Raw genomic sequence first — 25400 nt, 5'->3', positions numbered from 1 at the left:
TTCGGGAGGAACTCTTCTTTATTCATGTATAAATTTCTCACAGCTGGGTCTCTACATTACAATCACATCTGGAATGGCTGAATTCATGTCAGTCTGTGAAATAACATTCTTCTCTTAGTCCTGGCTCTATGTTCCTTCCCTACCCACTGTCATTTACTTTTTCTGACATTCTGTAATACAGATATTGGAGAGAATCACCTCTGTTGCTGATCTTCAAATCTTATCAATATCCTCCACTCTATCTGAAGTCACCCAAACCACAAGAGCTGTAGGTTAATTTAATATATTTCCTCCACTTTTTCAATAAAGAGAGCTAACACCTGTCAAGCCTCCCTTTTCCTCCTACTAAATGTACCTTGCTGCACTGGTTTAGACCCAAGCAGTAGCCCTTCATCTCAGGTACAAAGATGGGAGGGGTTCTATTTGTTTATAATGTGGGTGTTTGTTTTAAGAGACAGATGCTAATGATGAGGAAAAGGCTTTTGGTGTGTGTGTGTGTGTGTGTTTACCTAATTGTATTATGCAGGAAAGGAGTAATGATTGTTGGGTCCCATCTCCTACTCTCCAATTTTATCATACCTAGACTCAAATTGTGTGCGGGTGTGTGTGATTCACCATGGTTTTGGATAACATGTTGGATTCATGATTGACAGCGATTACCCTACTGGATGGGAGCTTAGAGCTCATATATGACTGATCTATGGGCAGTGCTGTGATTTGAACCCCTCAATTCCCCAACCACGAGAGTTGAAGTAACGGCTAACAACACAGATACTGAAATTATTTCAGGCCTGGGCAGGACTTGAGTTCTGACTGCTAATGTAGCAGTTGTGAATGTTACCACTGCACCATTGAGCCTCATGTGTGTGTATTTACCTTGTAGTATTTTTAAATAAATCAATCAGTTGCTCCTGGTCTCTCTTGTAGGAGACCCACAGTCATTGCTGGTTACCAAGTCACAGTGATATCCTGCAAGAAAGCTCTGGAGCAATGGATTGATTGACTTGTATATAGGAATGAAGTTATATTTGTTAGGTCCTGTCTCTTTTTCTCCATCTATTAATCTAACTTTGAAATCACTTATGGGTTCAGCTTAGGGAATATTAATTTCTTAACTATTCCAGGACTTAATGGACCTATATGGACAGCTGCATTTCTTGGCATTCTTTAAAAAATAAATATATTTATTTGTTTATCTATTTAGTTTTCTTTAACTTGTTCCCATGACCTCATAACCCTCTCTCATCCCAGACCATGAGAGCTTTGTCAGTCTGATCTACTTTCTTTAATGTCCTGAACACTATCAAATCACTTCTTACTCTTACAAACTACACAAAAATAATAACAGGATGACAAAGAACAATCCAATACAACACCTTCACATTGTAACCACAATCCTCCTCACTAAACATCATATAAAAATGATAGGCATAAAGAGCCCTCAACCCTACCTGTCCATCTCATCACATCAGAGCACAACCAGCTGGAAAATACATCAACACCACATTACTCAAATACCTACAATAACTAGCCATATGCACCACACTACAAATCCATAAAATAACACATTCACGCCCAGAGAATAAAACAAGCACTCCATGATCAACCACAACAATCCTTAGCCTAAATGACAAGACATATGAGGAAAGACTAAGAAAACTGGGACTTGCCACACTGGAAGAGCAAAAACAGAGGTGACATGATAATGATATTGAGAGCCAAGAAAGGTGTCGAAAAAATGGAGAGAATCTGTTAGTAAGGAATGAAAGATCAGTGAGAGATCATTATACAAAATTGTAAACACAAATTTGTCTGGAAAATATGAAAAAATATAGCTTTGCACACAGATATGTAGACTTCTGGGACAAGTTTGAAGAAAATCTAATCTAGGCCAACAACATAAACGAATTTAAGTCAAAATTTGATAAATGGAGGCAAAAAGATGGGACTCCGTGAGTATACTTGTATACTATAAAGGATTACAAAGGCGGAGCATGCCGACAGGAGACCTTTTGTTCAATATCTAGGTCGGATGCGAAAAAAAATCATAATAATAACAAAACAACAAATAAAAACTATAATAATGTAAATAACAAATAAAATACATAAATAAATGCATAGGTAACTAAGTAAATACACTGACAAACGAACACTCATACAGAAAAACAATTAATCTGAAGCTAGGTACAATAATTGGCAAGTAAGAGACAGGACCTCATGAGCATAGCTCCTTTCCTGTATATTACAAATTTGTAAGTACGCACATACAACAAAGGTCTTTTCTCCTTATAATGGGGAGGGATGGCTAAGTCAAAGCAACAAACTCACTTTAGAGATATTAAAACCCCTTTAACACCCCTCCCATCTCAGTATTCCATAGGCGAAAGGTCACCCCTGTTTCCCATCACACTGCTTTGGTCAAGGGCAATGTAGCAAAGCACAGATCATTCACAGGCTGTTTTACCCCAAATGCTTTGTCATATGGTGACATCCCCCACCCCATTCCACAGCCACTCAAAATCATTTAAGATACAGATGAGACTATCCCTTTAGGCTGCATCATACTTTCAATGCATTCACATTATCCATTAATTTAATGCTACCTTTTGCAATCTCATTTTTTTCAAATTTCTGTCATTACCCACTCTGCAAGGAGAGTGGGCATCATACCCTTTGTCAAAGCAATGATATTAAGTTATTTAATGCTATCGTAAGTTCCACTTACTGCAAACCAACAGTCCCACAGTGGTCTGCAATGGCGCTTGGACCCGCCCACAGATCTCTTTTAGAAGAAAAAACTGCTGTGTTGTATTAGTGTGGGTTTGTTTCTGTCACTGGTTGGTTGGAAGAAGAGCATGGAAGCAATTGCTGGCTGTCCCCTGAACAAGAAGAAGAATGAGGAGGAGGAGGTGAAGAAGAAGAAAAAAAAAAGGGGGGGTGTGAGAAAACTGAAGCTGATATGGAGATCTTGAGCCCAATTTGGAGATCCTGTCCCTTGAGAAAGAGGTGAGGGTGTAGACAGAATTTGATGAATGGTACAAAGATGATTCACTCCAATGCCCATCTCACAAAGTCACCATATGCAGGCTCCTATTCTTAGTCCCAAATTAGCCAAGTGTACTGTCCACACAAGTAATAAATGGCAAAGCCAAATAATTGGTGGTTGTTGGAATCCAATTTTTGCACAGTATATATATATATATATATATATATATATATATATATATATATATATATATATATGTATATGTATATATACACACACACACACACACATATATATATACTAAAAGGGGGAATAATTACTTTCAAAATAAATTCTATAATCAAGTTTCTGTCTGGAATGACCAGAAAATCCAGCAAATAGGTGAATCCCATTTCTTTACAAACAATTGAAAAACAACTGAATTTGACTTTGCTTAACATTTTTTGAAAGATGAAATATACTCTTTTCCTTTGCTTTTTAAACCACTGGAGAGTTAGTTTCATTTTAGAAATAAACATATAAACCATGACTTGCATTTCAAATTATCATTTTATGTAAAATCCCTTTCCATACAAAACTGTTTAAAAATCTTATTTCATTCATCAACAGTATTAAATATTTCTATTCTTTCTAGAAACAAGTTGTTCTCTTCTCAACCCAAGACAAGGACAATTATACATTATTGCTTTAAACAATGCTTGACAACTGTATTGATCTTGTATGACAAAACAAAGCAGCATGTGTAAACATTTGGGGGAAATTAAAACTTTTTATATGTCCTTGGGGAAGGATTGAATTTGGCTGCTTGAAAGAGGTTGTAGTCCACATAAGTACAATGTTTCTCTGTGAGCCATGGCACATAAAATGCTCTTAGCAATTGTGGGGATCTGAAAATAAAAGAATAAGATCATGTTTAAAAAAACATTCACATATCTACAAGAACATTATTATCTGCAATAACAACAACAACAATAATAATAATAAAAATAAAATAATAATAATAATAACAATAATAATAACAATGATAATGATAATAATAATATCTATCTATATACCATGGGCTTTTTTCCCCCTTATATGGGAGGTAGCCAAGTCAAAAGGCATGCATCCACTCTCATCCACCACCCTTGCCTCCCTTTCATCTTAGCTCCTGATCGATGAAGGGTCATCCCTGTCTCCAGCCCAATATAATAATCATACATACATTTGCAAAGTAGCATGCAGCCAATACTTTAGGGACTATATGGGCCACCCCTACAGGCCAGAACCATACATCATTTTGTCTATGTTAGAGGAAACCTCCACTCAATGAGAAATTATGGCACTTTATTGTTCTGTGACTGTTCCTCCATTATGTTTTGAGAACCCCCCCCACCCATTGATGCTGTGCCACTGTGCTGTGCCACTTCTTTGAGTACATATTTCTATTTTTGCCTCTGTCCCCTGTAGTAGGGGAAAGAAAAAATTCTGCTGAGTCTTCCCACTCAGGTCATAAAGGAGACTAAAATGGGACAGAGTGATGGGATAAGGCATTCTGTTTTCTGGACCCTTCAGGGGTACATTGCCATGAGAAGTCAAGGCAAAAGAGGGTCTGGGAGTTTTCCAAGCAGAATCCTAAGGTTTGGGTCTTTTAATGTGCATGGGTGTGGTAAAGATGAGAGTAAAAGGGAAGAGATGGGCAGTATGTTTGTGAGATGGGAGATGGATGTGTTGGCATTAAGTGAAACTAAGTTGAAAGGGAGGGATGATTTTGAGTTTGGGAGTACAGTGGGGAGGGTATTGGGAATAAGGAGAGGATGAGGGAGGGAAGGGGTGGCTCTACTAGTGAGGAGATAAGTAAGTGTGTGGTGGTGTGGAAGGAGGTTTCCTCAAGGTTAATGTCTACCATCACCAGCTCAATATGTGGACTCAAAAATTTACAGAACAGACAAGAAGGCCTCTTCATTTCCTTATCCATTCACATACACAGATTCACACTCACTCTCCATTCACACTTATCTCTTACCCTTTCCTTTCCATGCTCGACAGATGTTCCATTTACATCCACTGCACCTTTCACCACATCCATCCACTTCATTTTTGGTCTTCCCATCAAGTTCCTTCCATCCACCTCTGCATTCCAAACTCTTTTTGGAAGTCTTTCTTCATTCATTCTTTCCATAATAATGGGGCCAATGATGAGTACCTGCAATTGGTGGTGCCACCACATGCGTCTGACCCATTTCAGTACAGACAATACCCAATGAATAAAATGTAACAAATTCCATTATAGTAAACTTACTTTGATGCATCCAAGAATGGCACTGTGTGCTTGACAATCCAGTCAGATGTTCTCTTTGCATACCTGGGTTCCCTTGCAGTTTCTTCAACTCGATCAGTGTCAATGAGGTAGTGACATTCAGAAAGAGCAACCTGCAACATATGATTGAAACCAATGTTAACAAAAACCTTTATATCCATTTCATTACATACACCAAAATCTACTTCTATTTTGGGAGCTAGCTGGCCAAGCAGGTTAAGCCGTTATTACTTGCAGTGTAGGTTGAGGTGATGGCAGTACAAACCTTGCCACTGGCAAGTTGGACCAAGGGGATGGTTCATTAAATTCCATGCTACAAATTCTTCTGAAAGGGGCACCGTCCTAGCCTCCTGATAGGGGGGGAATTTGTGACATTAAACCAAATTATAAATATTTCTATTTTATGAGTGTGGTGGCTCAGTTAGCGCACACATTGCCATCATAGATAAATGAAACACTCTTGCCATCTCAAAACCTCAGGGATTGGAATATATATACCTAAAAGTCTTTTTCTTCCATTATCTGCTACATGTGACCTCACATACTCCAAAATCTTCACTTCCACTCATATCTTGCCCTCTAAACGCACTTCCAACTTACTACCACCCTAACCATTTCTATATCTCATCACTTTAGTTTTGCCGATATTTACTTTCAACTTATTCCTCTCACATACCCTCCCTAACTCCACCACCAACTGTTTCCGTCAACCCTTGACTCAGCAACAAGAACAGTATCATTTGCAAACAACAACTGAATCACCTCCCACTTTTCTCTACTCTCACTTATCAGCTCTAAACCACTGCCCAGCACTTACATTTGTCTCTCTTACCACCCATATACCTTGGCTACCTCCCTGTAATGGGGGGGGGGAACCCTTGGTATGTATGTAGATAGATAGACCGCCCACCCATGCAGTATACATGTTGAACAATAATAGTGACATTACACAACCTCGAATCTCCTCCTAGTCCCCCTCACCATGCATTTTGCTTCTACTCTCTTTATTTTATAACTGCAATAGGTTTCCCCATTTCTTCTTTGCAACCAAGTTTTGTATACTAATATCTTTTCTGCCATCACTACCTTCTCTTCATCCTACCATTCCCTACCTTTTTATTCCCTCCCATCCTCAACCTACATACCATCTTTATGCTCTTTAGCTCTTCCTTCTTGAAACATGTCCATTCTTTCTCAACTCTGTTTTCATTTTATCTTTTACAACATCCCATACCTCTCTTAGCTTCACCTCTTTTTTTTCCTTCTCATTTAATGTGCTCATCTTCATTGTAAAGTGGATTTATCATAAAAAAATCTGTTGAGCAGTTTTCATTCATTTTGATAATACCTCAAGGTAACTAAATTACTTACATATCGAGATACTTCTTCATAATTCATATCATTCATGTCCTCAGGAATTATAGATGTAGCATTTGCAACATTTGCATACATCTTTGGTAGTTGTCCTCGAAATTCACTTTCAATAAACTTGATGTTCCAACTAGAAAAGAAAAACAAGAGATTAGAGTGTAAAATTTAAATGCAGTTATCATAAGATGATAATGAATGATTAATCCTCTCCTCATACTACTTTTTGTCAGTGACAAAAAAAAAAAACAGTCCCACATTGATCTATTTACAGACCAAAAGGCCTTTTTCCCATATTAATGCAATGCAGAAAACAATCCAAAGTTTCTTCCCAGAGGAATCTACAGGAGGGCCCCAGAACCAATGTCTGCAGGTTTCCAATGAAACTCAAGGCAACAACTGTTATAATTACTATCATTATTATAACAATTCCCAGGGCAGTGGACAAGATGTAGGGATGACCCATAATCCAGGAGGTGTGAAGATAAGAGGGAGGGAAGAGGGTAGAGGGGAGTGGAGTATGTAGGGGATGGAATGGGTGGGAGTGGTTTCTAAGTCTTTGTTTTTTGGCTACCTCCCGTGTAAGGGGGAAGAAAGCCTTTGGTATATGTATGTATGTATTATAACAATTCTCACAGATAGAGGTCTGGATAGTATGAAACCTATTTTTTTTCCATCTCATCTTTTCCTAAACACAAATTGGAATTCAAATTAAATAGAATAGTGTATGCTATAGCAGCCTTTGCTGCTGCCAACACACAATACTTAGGACATACAAATACAGATTGGGCAACATGACAAATTATATACACCCATTCTGCCAAGTTGTCTCACATAAAACAATGCACAGTATTAGCAGTATACAGACATAAATAGAACATATCCAAGGTGATAGACTTCTAACAGTAGCCTATAAAGGCAACTGGTTTCCTCCAGAACTGTCATGTCATAATTAGCAGAGGTTGAAGGCTACCCAATAACAAGACAAATTCACCTTTGAAGTACTTCTCATCCTTACAGGGTTAACTTGTACATCTCGTAAAGAAAGCTTACTTTGTCTTGGGCAAGAAGAAGGAGGACGGAAATCGGTGCCATTCTCGTCCAAGGCACACGTTGATGGGTTTCTCTACTGTCACTTCTTCAACAGCCAAACGCTGTAACTCCAAAAATACATCCATGGGGGCCCGGTATGCTGCAAATAGGATATTCCATGTGAACTTTCAGTTTCATTTCCTCGGTAACTTTTATGCATTCTTATAAAGACACCATAGTAAGTTGTGATATCCAACAGTCACTGTTTTGTCTTGGTCACTGTTATAATTTGACTAAGTATGTTTGGGTATTCTCAGAAATTGTCTTGTACTAGCTGTGCTAGGTTATCACTGTCAGTTCATATACACAGGTGAGAATTTTATTGTTTTGCTTTGGATTTGGAGTGGGGAGATCACTTGTAAAGTGAAATAGTGCAGGTAAAGGCAGTGGTCTTTGGGAGACTCCATTTCACAATTTTTTAATCCCAGAGAGTTGGTTATTTTGTGTTACTCTGTACACATTTACACCATAAACAAACGAAACCTATTCAACTATCCCTCCCATCTCAGTACTTCTGGAATGAAAATTGTCCCAATCCCTCACCAAAGTATTTGAGTAAAAAATCAATAATACAGTGAAGCATAACCTTTTCCTGGCAAGGCCTGACAGCTAGAACTGGTTTACCCTTACTCTGAACTCAAATTATTTGCGGAAGAAAAAGCATTCCTTTGGGTGGCATCTTCTCTTCATCTATTCACAATTTTATTCCATTCATTCCTACCTTCTGCACTCTTTTCTCGACTCAATGATCAACTCTCATACATCTGAAGCCTCTTTTTTGGTCTATCCATCCATCTCATTCTTGATTTTCCTCCCTAAGCTCACTCCATCCATTTTACTTTCCATGCTATTACCACTATAGTCTCTACATTCCAAGGAGTGCATTCAGGGTGTTGCATACATTCCGATTTACCACTAGCCATTCAGCCAAATCAACCTTAGTACATGCCTTTCTCTCTCTTTTATTTCCCATCTATATGCTATTTGAAATGGCTTTTCATTTTATATTCTGCATATAGTAAAAGAAGTACAAGTATCACTTTTTAGGATTACAACAATTTGAATAAATTCTACAATGTGTGGCAGAGCTTTTTTCCCATGTTGCCACACTGCGGTGTCACAGGGGAGTCAGGTGGGTAAGGTGACAGTGATGATCCAATAATTGGTGGTCAAATTGGCAATGACAGACTGAGGAGAATTCCCACTTCTGCCCCACCATGAATGTACTCCTTGGAGTCCACACACTTAAGTCTTTTCTTGCTCATTCTTTCCATATGCCCAAACCATGTCACCACTTTCTAACACCTACCCAATCCAATAGATCTCTTCTCAATTTTGCTTACTCCCACACCTCCAGATTTCTCACTGTAATCCTAAATTATGTTACAGAAAACAAATTGCTCTTGTTGAAATGACACATAACTGAAGCTTACCTCTATACTGTCCAACAGTTCGTGATACGCCCATCAAGGAAGTTATAACTAGGACCACTGCAGCAATCCAAGTTGTGTGTAGCAAGTAGTGTTTCTTCTTTTCCCAAACAAACCAGCCATAGAAGATTTTCTGTGAAAAATCTGAAACATAATTCATATTATGTATATACCACTTGCTTTCTAAGTGATCTTAGTACAGTACTGTTTACTCCAAAACCTATCATGGCAATTTTTTTCCATTAAGTATTCTTGTAGTTGTAATTGCTGAAATCTACCACCCTCTAGAATTAATTGTATCACTTGCTCTACTGCTTCTACTTAAAAGAAAATCATATACTAAACCCATCTAATACTACATGACTACTTTTTTTTATCCTATAAGCTATTTCCCATGATGCAAAGTTGACAGGCATATGCACTGGTATGTACCATTGGCCTTTAGCCTCTTTCAAGGTAATGGTTGAATCAAAGCATGTCTAAACTCCTCACTGGAGAAAAATACAATCCTCTTACTCTACCTACTTAGTCACCTTTCAAAACATGCATGTGAACATGGAGGCAGCATTCTTATCCCCCACCACAGGAGAATAGGAAAAGAAGAGGTGCATTTAGAGTAGTATAGGAGATATAAAAATGACAGGAGACAGGAAGAAGAGCAGAAAATAAATATATCAAGATACCTCTATGCATAGAGGTTCATCTCTGAACATAAAAGAATACTGAATATCTCCTCCACACACAGGAGCAGTTAGTCCCTAAAGGACTGCATATAACTCTACAATCAATACCTTGCTGTGGAGGAGTTATGCCTTACTGCATTGTGCTTGACCCAAGCAGTATGTTGGGGGCAGGGCAACACTTCATCCCTGAGGTGTTGAGATGGGAGGGGTGGGTGAGTGTTTATTTTTTGGTATGGGAGTGTGCTTTAATTCAGCCACACTCTTTATAAGGGGGGAAAGTCCACTGGTACGTACACACAAATAAAGCACAACAAAACAAAGATATACAATTAACCTCTCCCATATGATGATGCCTATGTAGGCGTCATGAGTTGCGAGTTGGAATATGAGGATGTTGGCCTCAAGGTCTTGATTATATTTATTTTGTAGTTGTAGCTCAGTAACCCCTGAATTATGTGATCTAGCTTCATCATGTTTTTTGTGTACATTAGTACTCAGAGTGGAATAGAACAAGTAATACAGCAATGACTTTATATTTTAAAATGCAAGATTTGTGATGCACCATCGTACATAAGGTATCTATCTGATGCTGTGCATGAGATAGTGACTCGCATTAAAGAGGTTAAATGCAAATCAGTTCAGTAGCCACACTTCTTCATGAAGAACAAGGTTAAAGTAAGAGGGTACAATCTAAAAAATAATCTATTACGGTAAATACGATGCTGAAACTGATTAAATGAAATCTGAACATCTATTTATATACCAAGGGCTTTTCCCCCCTTATTAGGGAGGTAGACAAGTCAAAAGGCAAGTACCCACACCCACCCATTCCATTCCCATCCTACACCCTTTCCTCCCTCTCATCTTAGCTCCTCATGGATGACAGGTCATCTCTGCATCCCACCCACTGCCCTAGGTCAGAAGAAATGCAGCAAGACACAACACATCCACAGCAAGGCCACTTCATTTAATCAGTGACCCCCCTCCCCTCAAAGAAAAAAGAGGAGATGGCGGGGAAATCCCTTTGGGCTGCGTCAAAATATCATTCATACATAACCACTCCCTAACCCTCATCTCCCACCCCCTTCCTTCCTTGTATCACAGTATCATCTATACACAGCCATTCTCCATTCACCCCTATCTCCTGGCTTTGCCCTTCCTTGGTAAACACACATTTCCCTCTTGCTCAATGCCCCTTCACCCCACCCATCCATCTCATCCTCAGTTGTCCTCTCAAGTTCACTCCTTCTACCTCTGCCTTCCACACCTCTTTCACTAATCTTTCTTCATTCATTCTTTCTATGAGTCCAAACCATCCCAATATTCTTTTATCAGCCCTATCTACCATTTCCTTTTCCACCCCAGGTCTCCTCCTCACCTTCTCATTTTTCACTATCCAACCCCTACCATACTTCTTAGATGTTTCACCTCACATTCAAACTTTTCTCTGCCTCTCTTAAATCCCAGGTAGAGAGGAAATGTTTAAATGTGTTTGAGATGAAATGTCTGAGAAGTATGGTAGGGGTTACAAAGTAGGTGTTACAAAGTTTGATAGAGTGAAAAACAAGGTGACATCCTGAACATACACACATACATATACCAAAGGCTTTTTCCCCCTTACAAGGGATGTAACATATTCAAAAGAAAAACTAGATAACATTAAGATGATACTGCACTCCATAGCAAGTTACATGAACACATTAATTAATCAGAGATGGATCATCATTTGATTAATTATTGCTACACTGAACACACATAGAGAGGTTTCTACTTACTAATAGCTACAGCTGCAGCCAGGCAGATGAGAGGGTACACAGGAAAGAGAAACCGCTCTTCCTTGTGTGGCTGCACAAGGAAGACAAGTAGCCAGGCATAAAGAGGCAACAGAGATAACCACAGAGGAAGCCCAGTTGCATTTTTCTTCTGTGGTTGAATGAAATACTGGAAAATCATCTGTCAGAAAAAAATAAAATAAAATAAATAAATCAATAAATAAAATAATAAAAATAAAGTAAATAAATAAACAAAAATATTACATAAATCATATAAAAGAAAACAATGTACATACATACATACATTCATACACCAATGACTTTTTCCCCCTTACAAGGGAGGTAGCCAAAGTCAAAGGCATAAATCCACTCCTACCCATTTCATCTCTTCATACTTCACTCCCATTCACCACCCCTCCCTCCCTCTTTTCTTGGCTCCTCCTCCTAGATCCTGGTCATCCCTGCATCTCGCCAACTGCCTTGAGTCAGAAGCAATGTAGGAAGACACAGCACATCCACAGCAAGAATGCTTCATTTAATTGGTGATCCCCCCTTTCTGTTCCCTCATGCAGAAAAAGAGAAGACAGGAAGAAATTCCTTTAGGCTGCATCAAAATATCAAGTACACATACTCCCTCACCACCATCCCCCACCCATTCCCTTCCATGCATCACAGCATCACCCATACACAACCATTCTCCACTCACCCCTATCTTCTGTCTTTTCCCTTCCTTCCTCAACAGACATTCCCCTTATTCACAATGCCCCTTTTGCCCCCATCCATCCATCTCATCCTAGGTCGCCCCTTCATGTTCACTCCTTCCACCTTTTTTTCTAGTCTTTCTTCACTCATTCTTTTCATGTGTCCAAAGCATCCCAATACTCTTTCATCAACCCTATCTCCCAACTCTCTTTCCACCATCACTCCTCCTCACCTCCTTGTTTCTCACTCAATACAGCCTAGTAACTCCTACCATACTTCTCAGGTATTTCATCTTAAATACATTTAAACTCTTCTTATGTTCTATGTTTCTGCCCCATACAGTGCTGTCGGCACAATTACTCTTTAATACAATGTCCTTTTAGCATTCATTCCCAAATGTCTATTTCTCATTACACTTTTTAATCTGCCAAGGCATTTACTTGCTTCTCTCAATCTATATTCTACCTCCATCTCCACTCCTCCCTTTCCTGCCACATTTGCACCCAAGTATCTAAAACTATCCACTTCCTCCAGTCTCTCTCCCTTAATACTCACTTCCAATTTGCTGCCATCCTCTCCCCTTGTACATCTCATCACCTTACTTTTACCCACATTTATCTTCAACTTCCTTTTTTTGCACACCATCCCAAATTCCAACACTAACTTCCTTCATACCTACTCTGATCCTGCTACAAGCACAGTATTATCAGCTAAGAACAATTGGCTTATCTCCCACTTTTCTCCATTTTCTTTAACCATCTTCAATCCCTGGCCCACTACTCTTGCATTTAGCTCTCTCACTACCCCATCCATCTCAAACCACTCACTCTCTCCATTTCTAATCCTGACACATGCTCTACTACGCTTGTAAAAACTCTTGACTGCTCTTAAGAGCTTTCCTCCTTTCCCATATATCTGCAGTACCTCCACAGTGCCTTCCTGTCTACCCTGTCATAAGCCTTTTCCAAATCCATAAAGGCCCCAAAAAAATATCCTTACCCTGGCATAAGCCTTTTCCAAATCCATAAAGGCCTAAAAAACATCCTTACCTTTTCTTAAAGTTTTCTCACATATCTGCCTCACCACAGAGATCTGATCTACGCAACCCCTACCTGTCCTAAACCCACACTGTTCCTCACCAATTACTCCCTCTGTTCCTCTCCTAATCCTCCCATAAGCCTTCCTAACTACACTTAACAAACTCATCTCTCTCAAACTACTACACTCACATTTGTCCCCTTTGCCCTTGTAAAGCAGAACTATACAGGCACTCCTCCAGTCCTCCAGCATTCTACCCTCTTTCAGACAAACATTAAATAACCTCACCAGCCAGTCCACCATCACTGTACCTCACTTTTTTAGACACTCCATGACACCCATCTAACCCAGGTGCCTTACATACTCTTGTCATTTTAATAACTGCTTTCACCTCATCTTTCCTTATTTCTCCTCCATTTTCTTCATTCATCACTGTCATTTTCTTTGTGCTTCCCACTGCAACTACCTTTCCCTCCCTATCCTCCTTCACATTTAGCAACTCCCTAAAATACTCTGCCCATCTTCCTCTTACTGCCTTCTCTTCCATTATCATTTCTCCATCTGCACCTTTTAACTTTTCTTCTCTACTTGATTCGCCTCCCTTTCCTCTCTTAATTTCCTTCCAAAACATCTTTTAATTACTTTCAAACTTTTGTGTCATACTCATACCCCATTTCACATCTGCTCTTCTCTTTACATCCTTTATCTTATGTTTTACTTCTTTTTTCTTTTCTTTGTACCTCTAATATGATTCTCTCGTCCTATTTTGTAACAAATCTGTGAATGCTCATTTCTTCTCTACTACAAACTTCTTTGCTTCCTCATCCCACCACTCACTACCCTTCCTTCCACTTTCTCCCATCCTCTTTGTTCCACACACCATCTTTGCACACCTTGTGACTCCCTCCTTGAACCATCCCCATTCCTCCTCCACTCCTAGTTCTACTCTATCCTTCACTCCCTCCCACTCCTCTCTCAGCTTCTTGTACTCCTCCTTTTCTTTCTCATTTAAGCAGTTTACTCTAAGCACCTCCCTACCTTCTGTCCTTTTCCTCTTTCTCCATCTATCCTCCACTCTCATCTTACCTTCCACCACAAAATGATATGCTATTCCCCCACTCTCTCCCCCTAGAACATGTACATCCTTAACTCTTCCTACTCTTCTCCTGGTTACCACTATATAGTCCATTAAAGCCCTATCTACCACCCTTCCATCCACCACCCTCTCCCATGTGTACTTATGCTTGACTTTCTTCCTAAACACTGTATTTACTAGCATCAACTCCCTAGACACATCTCCACCATCATCTCTCCACTAAATTTTTTCCTGGCATTCCACAATTTCCAACCATTCTGTCGATTGGTTCATCTCCTGCTCTAGCAATGAGATCTCCCAATACCACTACATAGACATTTCTCCCTAAACTCTCTACGCACTCATTTAAATATATCCAAAAACCTCTCTTTCCTCTATACTCTTCTCACTTCCAGGCCCATATACACTTACAAAAACCCACATCTCATTTCCCAGTTTTACCTTTATCCATAACCTTGAAGAAACCTACTTCTACTCCACCACATCCTTACCTATCTCTTCACTTACTAGTATAGCCCCCTTCTCTCCCTCATCCTCTCTTCACTCCTGACACCAATAACTGAATAATTTCTTTATTTTTTCAAATGTGGGTGTGTTATCTTGTACAGCCAACCCTCCACTTATTGGAACTGATACATAATCAGTACTTCATAAGCATTAGTGGCACCATATAGGCCAGTCACATAGATAAATTTCCACTTGGTGGAATAGTAATAGTTTAGAAATATTTTCTAAAACCCTAAAACTCAACAATTTACAAAAATTCTTTAACAAGTTTTTGTACTTACATTTAGTGGAAGTGGAAGTAATGCTGCTAAAAACACAAAATTGAAGTTTAGGAATCCATTGATGAAGTAAAAATGCCAGGGTTCAGTGCCGTACAAGTCTGGTCCATGACTAGTGAAGACATTGTAAAGAACAATATTTACAGGTGCCACAACAAAACGACCATAGAATTTTGAGTCCAGGAATACCATAGGAATCTGTGAAGAAACACAAATCATATGCAAACAACAGAGTCCTACTTTACCCCACTCTTTGAGAATCTCTTGTTTCTTCCAATCCAAAATTGCTAAACAAAAACCTATTCATTATTCCTCCCATCTTCGTGGATGAAGAATCATCCCTGTCCCCTACCACACAGTTACTAAAAGCAATACAGCAAGGCATAGCACCTCCACAACAGGGACAGTTTCTATTTCACTTGATGAAAGTACCAGGAGGAGGCGGGAGCAGTCACTGGCTGTCAGTCAGTGAAAAAAAGGAAGAAACAGAGATGATGATATATAGAGATCTTGAGACTAGTCAAGGGACCCAGTGTCAGTGAAGTTGAGAGGTTTTGAAAATTGGTGGTGAGATGATTCTCTCTGTAATTAATTTTGAAGGACCACCATAAACAGATACTATTGGTCCCTATGATGAAGTGGTATGGATAATCTAGATCCAGCTGTTGGGTCCTGCAATGGAAGAGATGTATCTCACAGCACTGCCTTTAATATATGCCAACAACACAATATATAATCTATAATGGATTTGTGAGAAAACCTCGTTCCAACCATGGCATTCCTCACGAAGACAGAACTGGTCAGATACACAGCCTAGGGAACAACAACAACAAAAACAATCCAATGTGATGGGGGACAGAGTGACCTTTCACCCATGAGGTGCTGAGATGGGAAGGATGGTTCAGTGGGTTCCCATTGTGCATGTTACAGGTATATGCTCTGACTTTACCAACCCCTTAATAACATCTTGTGCCTTAGATACTGGGCCATTATGTTTCAGTTATTTGTGCATGCATTGGCATTATGCTATGAGAGATGATTCTCTCCAATATCTTGCAGGATTTCCACATGACAGCCCTATTAGAATATTATACAACATGAATGAAATGCACTAGAAGTATGAACTTGGACAAATACCCATACAATACAATGGTTAGCAGCTTTAAACTCCCTTACTTAGAATTATTCTTACAACTGATGAAGAAGATAAAGTTATTACCAAGTTGTTGTTTCTTTGCTTACCAGAATAACAGCTGCTGACTTCAATGATCCCATGAAAAACATATAGACCATCTTTTTCCTGAACAAAATATCAAATGCAATCGGAGCTCTGCAAGCAAAATGAGAAAAAAATAAAACTTAAGCAAAGACTTGAATATACTGGTTTATAAAGATCACCAATGCTCTCTCAATAAACTGGCTCACATACTTGTATGTCAGATTTCTACAAAAAAAAAATTATACACATTAAACTGCATAAATCTAATTCTAACAAGAGGTAAGAATATCAAGTTCAGGCAAAGACTCACCCTATAAGAGCAGCAAAAGGCCAGCCTAATAGGGCTGAGACTGCTGTGGTAAAGATGGCTATGCCATATCTCTGCTGATACCAAGCGCCCATGGACAACATTGTCATATACCTGTAACCCCAAGAAGAATATAATGATAACTAAGTCAACAAAATGTAACACTTCTCTTTATAGTTAAATTTCAGGTTTTTCTATATGGTAAATAATGCATGTTATAGGATTAGTAATGGGTATCTACATGTGGTTGTCCTGCAAGATGAATACTGGAAAAATCTTCCACAAAAAAATGCCACGTGAAAATTACAGGCACAATTAGGTACAACAGCCCTCAATCCTCTCCACCCATCTCATTATATAATGCAAACACATACATACATACATATACCAAGGCTTTTTCCCCCTTTCAAGGGAGGTAGCCAAAAAGAAAAAGGCACAAAATCATTTCCACCCATTCCATCCCTAAATACACTCCACTCCCCTCCACCCTCCCTCTTATCTTAGCACCTCCTGGATGATGGGTCATCCCTGCACCTTGTCCACTGCCCTGGGTCAGAGGCAGTGTTGCAAGTCACAGCACATCCACAGCAAGGCCGCTTCATTAAATCGGCGACCCCTCCCTCTCCGTCCCCCCATGCAGAAAAGGAGAAGACGGAGAGAAATCCCTTCGGGCTGCATCAAATTTTGCTCACACATACTATCTCACCCCCCATCCCCCCACCCATTCCACCTCATGCATCACAACATCATCCATATACAACCATTCTCCATTCACCCATCTTCTGTCATCTCCCGTCCTTCCTCAACAGACATTCCCCTCTTCCCCAAAGCCCCCTTCACCCCATCCATCCATCTCATCCTAGGACGTCCCCTCATGTTCACTCCCTCCACATCTGCCTTCCATACCTCTTTTACTAGTCTTTCTTCACTCATTCTTTCCATGGTGAATAATCTGTTGAATAGATTCCCAAGCAAGGTACTTTAATATACTTACATCGCAAAGCTGGAGGGGAGAAGGGCTGTAGCACTGATAAACATTCCTGCAGCAAAGACCTGGAAACCAAGGGTCAAGCGTCCAATGTTGGCACCAAATTCCTTACATACTCCTCTGAAATAAAATAATAGACTATCAAACTTAGGGAAAAGAAAATAAAAGAAAGGAAGAAGAAAACTCTTTAGCCACTTTTTTCTTCTTTAGTGAAATTAAAATTCACACGTTTATGAATGAAAGAATGGAGCCATCAGAGTATGCAGTCAAAAGGTTGAACAAACTAAAATGTATAAGTGAGAAAGTTGCAAAAGACTGTATAGACTAAGGTAAGATGGCCTGTCCCATGAGAAGGTTGCACCATAAATGAATGACAGTACATACATATACCAAAGGCTCTTTTCCCCCTTATAAGGGAGGTAGCCAAAAAACAAAGGCATAAAAGCCACTCCCACCCATTCCATCCCTATCACATTCCACTCCCCTCCAACCTCTTCCCTCCCTCTTATCTTGGCACCTCCTGGATAAATGACAATACTCCTGGAAAAGACATGAGACTAATTTTTGCACAACTGAAGTGGGAAGGAGTGATAGGGTTATAAGTGATAGCAGTGAAAGAGGAGATATTCCTCTCCCACTTCACTTTGTGGGTGATAGCTGACTAAACAGTGGTAAGAAGTGTTTGTGTACACTAATTTCTTCTTTCATGGGCAAAAGGTTATCTTAAATATTACCAATCTCATGCCACTACAATTAAAGCCTCCCTATCCTCCTTAGGAAGCTTGCTGGCTGAGCGGGTTAGGGTGTTGTTACTTGTGGCGAAGGTCGAGGGGATGGCAGTTCGAATCCTGCCACTGGCGAAGTTGAACCAAGGGCATGGTTAATTAATTCCATGCTACAATGCCCTCTGTGAGGGGCACTGTCATAGCCTTCCAACAGGGGGGAGTTTGTGATGTTAAACCATAAAGAAAAATCCTTTACATTCAATAGCTTGAAGTACTCTGCCCATCCCTCTTTCACAGCTACCTCTTCCATTAACAAGTGCCCCATCTGTTCCTTTTATCTTAGCTTACCTTAAAAGGGTACTCATGAGGATGACAACATTATCATTAAAATCTATGGCTATAAAAAAAAAAAACATGTTAAAAGACTTGTATCACCACTATACCTGTAGAAATAAAGCTCACAAAGGGAACATGCCACTGCAAGTAGACATTTCATGAAGAAGAAGACCAACATTCTATTATCTTGAAGGAACTGGGCATAGCACCATCCTGGCAGTAGGTGCACGAGAAGGTAGGCATATGATCGCAAAGCATATACAGGTGAATACTCCCAAGTCTGGAATCCTTTGCCATACAACAGGTAATGAGTCTGTTAGCAGAAAAAAAAATAATGTAAGATTGTGGCAAATATTATTCAAAACTTTATTTAATAAAATAACAATAACAGCAATAGGAAACAAATCTAATCCATTCTGTAAGACAGTATTTATGCTCTTATTTTGGGTGTCATGTAGCTATTCTAATAATTTCCTTGGCACCCAAATAACTTCTGGCTCAATTATGTATACCTATTTTTTTTAATTGATAAATTATTCTATTCAACTGAAATATAGACCCTGAGCCAAAAATTATTAAATCTTGGTTGATCCCACTGAACCCATGATTTCTCTAATTCACTACTTCAGTGTCAGCTCTTTTTCTGCATGAGGGGAGAGAGAAGGTGGGGGGAGGTTACTGATTAAGAGAAGCAGCCTTGCTGTGGATGTGTTGTGTCTTGCTGCATTGCTTATGACCCAGGGCAGTTGGCCGTTTACAAGGATAACCTGTCATCCATGAAGTGCTAAGATGAGAGGGAGGAAAGGTGGTGGTGAATGTGAAATAGGTGGGGGAGGGTATATTCCTTTTGACTTGGCTACCTCCTTGAAAGGGGGAAAAAGCCTTTGATATAGAGATAGACAGATAGACTTCACTCCTATGGGGGTATAGCATAATGTTCAGTGAAATAATTTGAATGGCCAAGTGATGATGTAAACAATGACATTTGTCACTGAGCTTTTGTTTTCACCTGCATCTTTTTGGTTTTAACTTTACGTTCTACACCTTGAATTTTTCTACTTGCTCTTATAACATGTGGAGAAAGAAAGAAAATAAGTAAATAAACAAACCAAAAAATCCCTAGAGAATCACCAAGTATTACTGTTGTTAAAAAAGTACATATATAATAATAACAATAATAATAATAATAATAATGATGATAATAATAATAAAATAAAACCACAAACACACACCAAGAAATACATACACATACCCATTTATTACATAAAATTCATATTCTTACTGGTTCCCAGTAGTTATAGGTCTCATCACAGTCTCCTACAAGGCCCCAAATGGCAGAACAAAGGCGGGCAGACAGCAATGCCTTGAGAGCTGTGTATGAACTTGGAGTCCAAGGATCTACAATGGAAATTCCTACTGAAGATTCCTCCCATGATTTCCTGCAATAAATAATTTCCATTACTTCCCAAAAAGTGTAAATATCTACAAAATATGTATGAAGACTATTTTGAGGTAATTGCTTGCATTATATATATCCATTTATCTGAATAATTACAAAAAACAATAAAAAGTTTACTCATACTGCAAACACATTAACCCTTTGACCTAACAATACATTCGACACATTAATCACACTTGAGGGTCAATCTTACGATAAAACTAGAACGAGACCATTGACAAGAGGAACATCGTCATGACCAAGCCAGCCCTCTGCTACCTAATCCTAGCAGCCTGCTTTTCTATGGCTCCCTCATCTAATATACCTGCTCTTGAGGGAGCAATAGGAAATTGCAACTCAGATCTGACAGGCCCAAAAGTTGTGAATATAGCATCTTGCAGGGACAGAGGGAGGGGGGGGGAGAGTTACCATTTAAGTAAAGCAGCATTGCTGTGGATGTGGAGTGCTTTGCTGCATTGCTTCTGACCCGGGCAGTGGGCAAGAGACAGGGATGACCCTTCATCCATGAGGAGCTAAGATGAGAGGGAAACAGATAGATAGAGAGATAGACTTTATTTGGCAATAAATCAATGTACATGAAGTGCAAATAATGACAAGAACACATAGTTCGAAATAATAAATGTAAATTGCCGAGGATAACACAAAAAGCATGAACGCTTATTTCCATTGTGGTCCTCAATCAAGGGTGGTGGATGGGAGTGGTTGTGTACCTTTGACTTGGGTACCTCCCTTATATGGGGGAAGAAGCCCTTGATATACAGATAGATATAAATAGCATCTTGCAGGACCATCTCAAGCAAATAATAACTACAGGTATTACCTTATGTTTGACTAAATGGAAATCTACAGCACCACAGCAGTTGGTAACAATCTTCATGCCCTCCCAAAAATAAGTTTGGGTTTGTAACTGTTTTTGGATTATTGTAGGAGGGAAGCAGGTACTAGTTGTCAGATCTCTATGTGTGACAAGGTAGTGAAAATGCAGTTGAAAATGGCACATATATATACAAAAAAAAAAAAAAAAAGAGCATGTGGAGACAACATGTCAGCCTCTTGGGGTGTACCTTTGTAGTGAGGATGCAGATGGGATCTGAAGATGGGCAGTAAGAAAATGATCTCTCTCATGTTCAACTTTCAGAACATCTTTATAACAATTTTCTCACCTTTCTCACCCTACGCCTGGTAGGAATAATCCTGTCAGCGGCAGCTCTTCACAAGACTTCTCCATGCGTCTCTATCCTCATAGGTCTCTTTTTCTTTTACTTCTGGTAAGTTTGTGTCTCTTCTTTCTAATGCTTCTTCAACACCTTTAATCCATCTGGTCCTGGGTCTCCCTACAGGTCTTTTACCTGTGGGTACCCATTCCAGCATTTGTCTTGGGTACCTCCAATCTTCCATTCTCATAACGTGTCCAAACCACCTTATCTTCCACTCTTCTATTATATCCAACACTGACATCACTCCTATTTCCTGTCTTATCCGCTCATTCCTTAATCTATCGCGTCTTGTCACTCCTCTTATTATCCTAAGGGCTCTCATTTCGGCTGCTTGAATGCGACATTTTAATTTAGTGTTTAGGGACCAAGCTTCACTGCCGTATGTTAACACCGGTCTTAACACTGAGACATAAATTGTCTTCTTGTATTGAAGTGGAATGCTTTTTTCTCTTAATAGTGGGTACAAAATATTTAGGGTGTTGTTATATTTTGTAATCCTGCTGTTTATTTCAGTCTCCTGCTGGTTATTATCACTGAATTACTTCCGTTTTTGTAACATTCATCTGCATCCTGTATTGTTTTAGCACATCATTCCATATGTCCATTTCAGTTTGTAGATCTTCCCAACTGTTTGCAGCTATAGCTATATCGTCAGCATACGCGAGCACCAGTGGGGTAATATTTCTCTCTCTTTCAATATCCTTAATTATCCTATCCATGTACATTATAAACAATAATGGAGATAACACTCCGCCTTGTCTAACTCCACACTTGACCCTAAACCACTTACCGTCTCTTTTCTCAGTCTTTACTCTACTTTCACTATTTTCATATAAACTCTTGATAGCTTTTATCAAACTCACTGGTACCTCGTATTCGTCGTGTTTAATAGCTTGCCATAACTGATCTCTTGGTACTCTATCGAAAGCCTTTTGAAGGTCAATAAACCCAAGGCATTTATGTCTGTCCCACTCCCAACATTTTTCCAATAAGATTTTTAGAGTAAAGATATTGTCGATTGTTCCTCGTCCTGGTCTAAAACCACTCTGGGATTCTTTTATTTTATGTTCAACTATGCTTCTTAATCGTTTTTCCAAAATCCTTTCATAGATCTTTCCTGTGTGTGATAGTAGAGAGATGCCTCTATAGTTTCCACAATCTGTTTTGTCACCATTTTTGTGTATTGGACATATCACCGCTTTTGTCCAATCATCTGGGACTTGTTTATTTCTCCATGCTATATTTATCACTTCTAGCATCCACTCTAGTCCGGTGTTTCCCATTTTCTTTATAATTTCTGTTGAAATTTCATCCTCTCCTGGTGCTTTCCCATTTTTCATCCTTTCCACGGCTACTCTCAGTTCTGCCTTTGTTATTTTCCATTCATTTCTACTTGTATCTTCCACTTCGCTTTCCACTTCTCTTTCCCTCATATATTCTGGGTTGTACTCTCTTTCATCTTCATATTGTCCTGTGAAGTTCAGCAGATCCTCAAAATACTCTGTCCATCTTTGACTAATTTCATGCGATTCTGTTAATAGATTATCATCCTCGTCTCTTATAGAATGGATTGGTACCGTATTTCCTTTCCTATACGACTTTGCAAGACTAAATATTAGTTTCCTTGTCCCATTCATATCTCTTTCAAGATCTTCTCCAATCTTCAACCAGCTGTTTTCCTTTGCTTTTCTTTTTATAGCAATAATATGACTAATAATAATAACAATAACAATAATAATTGTTATTGCCTCGAGGCATGGAAGGCAGAGGTGAAAGGAGTGGACATGAGGAGGTGACCCAGGGTGAGATGGATGGCTGGGGTAAAAGGGGCATTGGGAAAGAGGGGAATGTCTGTTGAGGAAGGACAGGAGAGGACAGAAGATTGGGGTGAATAGAGAATGGTTGTGTATTGATGATGCTGTGATGCATGAGAGAGAGTGGGTGGGGGATGGGGAGGGGTCATGGAGTATGAATGAAAAATAAACTGATGCAGCCCAAAGGGATTTCTCCCTGTCTTCTCCATTTCTGCATGAGGGAACAGGGGGGGGGGGGGGGGTGGCATTGATTTAATGAAGCAACCCTGCTGTAGATGTGCTGTCTTGCAACACTGCTTCTGACCCAGGGCAGTGGGCAAAATGGAGGGATGACCCATCATCCATGAGGAGCCAAGATGAGAGGGAGGGAAGGGGTGGATGGGGGTGGAGTATGTGGGGATGGAATGGGTGGGAGTGGTTTTTATGCCTTCGTTTTTTGGCTACCTCCCTTGTATAGGGGAAAAACCCTTTGGTATATGTATGGATGTATGCCTCAAGTTTCATTGATTGGAAACCTTCATCACCATATTACTAGAGAGGGGAACAGTTGTTGACTGTCAGCTCTACTCGAGTAAAAAAAGGTGGAGAAAATACAAATGAAACTGACAGAATGCTTTGATCTGGTTCACAGACTTAGTATCAGCTCATTGAAGCTGCACTGGCTCCCATTATACTCTATGGAATGAATTAGTGACTGTTTCTGAAGATGGGCTTCAGGAACAATTTTCTATGAGAACCATTAGGATACATGATCATTTGAAGGTACATATCATGGTAAAACTCTAGAATTGTGCAACCACAAAAGTTTAACATGAAAACTATGTTGTCTAATAGCTCTTAACCTAATACAACCTAGCCTAACCTAATGTATCCATTCCACAGGAAAATTAGATTTTTCAAATTAAAAAAAAAAAAAAAAAAAAAAAATTAAAAATGTGTTTGCATGACTGGAATTACTGGTCCATTCAGAAATATTTTCATATCACATCAACTTTAAATTAATTGTCTAGTAGGGTATGCGTACCAATGGAGACGCACTTGCCCTATGCAGACGCATTTGACACAAAAAAAAATCCTACCTGCCGATGGTGAATAGATAGGAGCATAATTATAGGCTCAAAAAATCACTTAACTATCCCCTCATAATGTGACATAGTCTTACCTTCCTAATCCAAATAGGTACGTGACTCCAGGAGATGAAATAAAAAAAAGTGCCGTTTTTGAAAGAATCTTTTCATCTCCTGTAGTCACGTACCTATTTGGATTAGGAAGGTAAGACTATGTCACATTATGAGGGGATAGTTAAGTAATTTTTGAGCCTATAATTATGCTCCTATCTATTCACCATCGGTAGGTAGAAGCTTTTTTGTGTCAAATGCGTCTGCATAGGGCAAGTGCGTCTCAATTGGTACGCGTGCCCTACCTATAAAAAAATCCAGTGTTCATGAACATGGTGTTTCTTCCCAGAAACCTAGTGTCAGTGTCAGTGACAATGATACAATCTACAATTCTACATGCTCATAATAAGTAAACTTACTGATCATTTACTGCTTCATGAATATTTCCTTTTCTTCGAGATATTTCTTTCTGAAGTTCTTTTTTTGTATGAGATGGATTTCGCTGTCGTACTTTCGGTGCCATGATGTGTATAAATTAAAAGACTAGATAACAGTGCTGAATTTGCATTATCTCATTCTGTTGAAATACTCATTTGATTTCCCAAACCGAAGACAAATCATAACACTAAGCCTAACCACCATCAAAAAACAGATTACTCCGGTTTCATTCAATTGCAATATTTTATAGATAAGCACGACAGATTCGAAAAGATTTAAAACATAATTCTGTGATTGAGAACTTTGGGTCTACGTGTCATCACTTCCATATCACACGTATATTATTCCGGTATATCAGTACTTTGTTAATGATGTTTCAATTGAATTATATCACTATTTTCATGATGACTTTAAGAAATACACATACAACTCTTTAGACTTTCTTTCCTGTCACATGTCACGTATTATAGTGCAGCTTTTGCGACATTTGGCAGTGATATTGTTTACATCTGGAGAATATAAACACCA

At 39.2% G+C, this 25400-nt stretch overlaps 1 protein-coding gene across 2 annotated transcripts; it reads right to left on the bottom strand.

The window, feature by feature from the left end:
- Nucleotides 1–25400, bottom strand: LOC143021050 (alpha-1,2-mannosyltransferase ALG9-like). Of its 2 annotated transcripts, XM_076178258.1 has the most exons (14): nt 24854–25400; nt 20694–20797; nt 20109–20265; nt 18934–19139; nt 17772–17885; nt 16781–16891; nt 16494–16581; nt 15255–15449; nt 11634–11811; nt 9179–9319; nt 7707–7845; nt 6657–6786; nt 5268–5398; nt 1–3873 (listed from the first exon to the last, which is right to left on the bottom strand). In XM_076178258.1, exons 2-14 carry the CDS (start codon nt 20789–20791, stop codon nt 3747–3749), a joined length of 1815 nt encoding a protein of 604 aa, XP_076034373.1. In that variant the 5' UTR covers nt 20792–20797; nt 24854–25400; the 3' UTR covers nt 1–3746. The 2 variants fall into 2 exon arrangements, with proteins under 2 accessions (XP_076034373.1, XP_076034372.1); XM_076178257.1 differs by lacking the exon at nt 20694–20797 and having other exon boundaries at nt 24854–25399.

The sequence above is a fragment of the Oratosquilla oratoria genome, chromosome 41, assembly GCF_046742065.1.
Source record: "Oratosquilla oratoria isolate Oo_2021 chromosome 41, ASM4674206v1, whole genome shotgun sequence".
In the NCBI taxonomy this organism is placed as follows: domain Eukaryota; kingdom Metazoa; phylum Arthropoda; class Malacostraca; order Stomatopoda; family Squillidae; genus Oratosquilla; species Oratosquilla oratoria.
The sequence above is the reverse complement of the archived record's forward strand: the minus strand, read 5'-3'. Positions and strand labels throughout refer to the sequence as shown.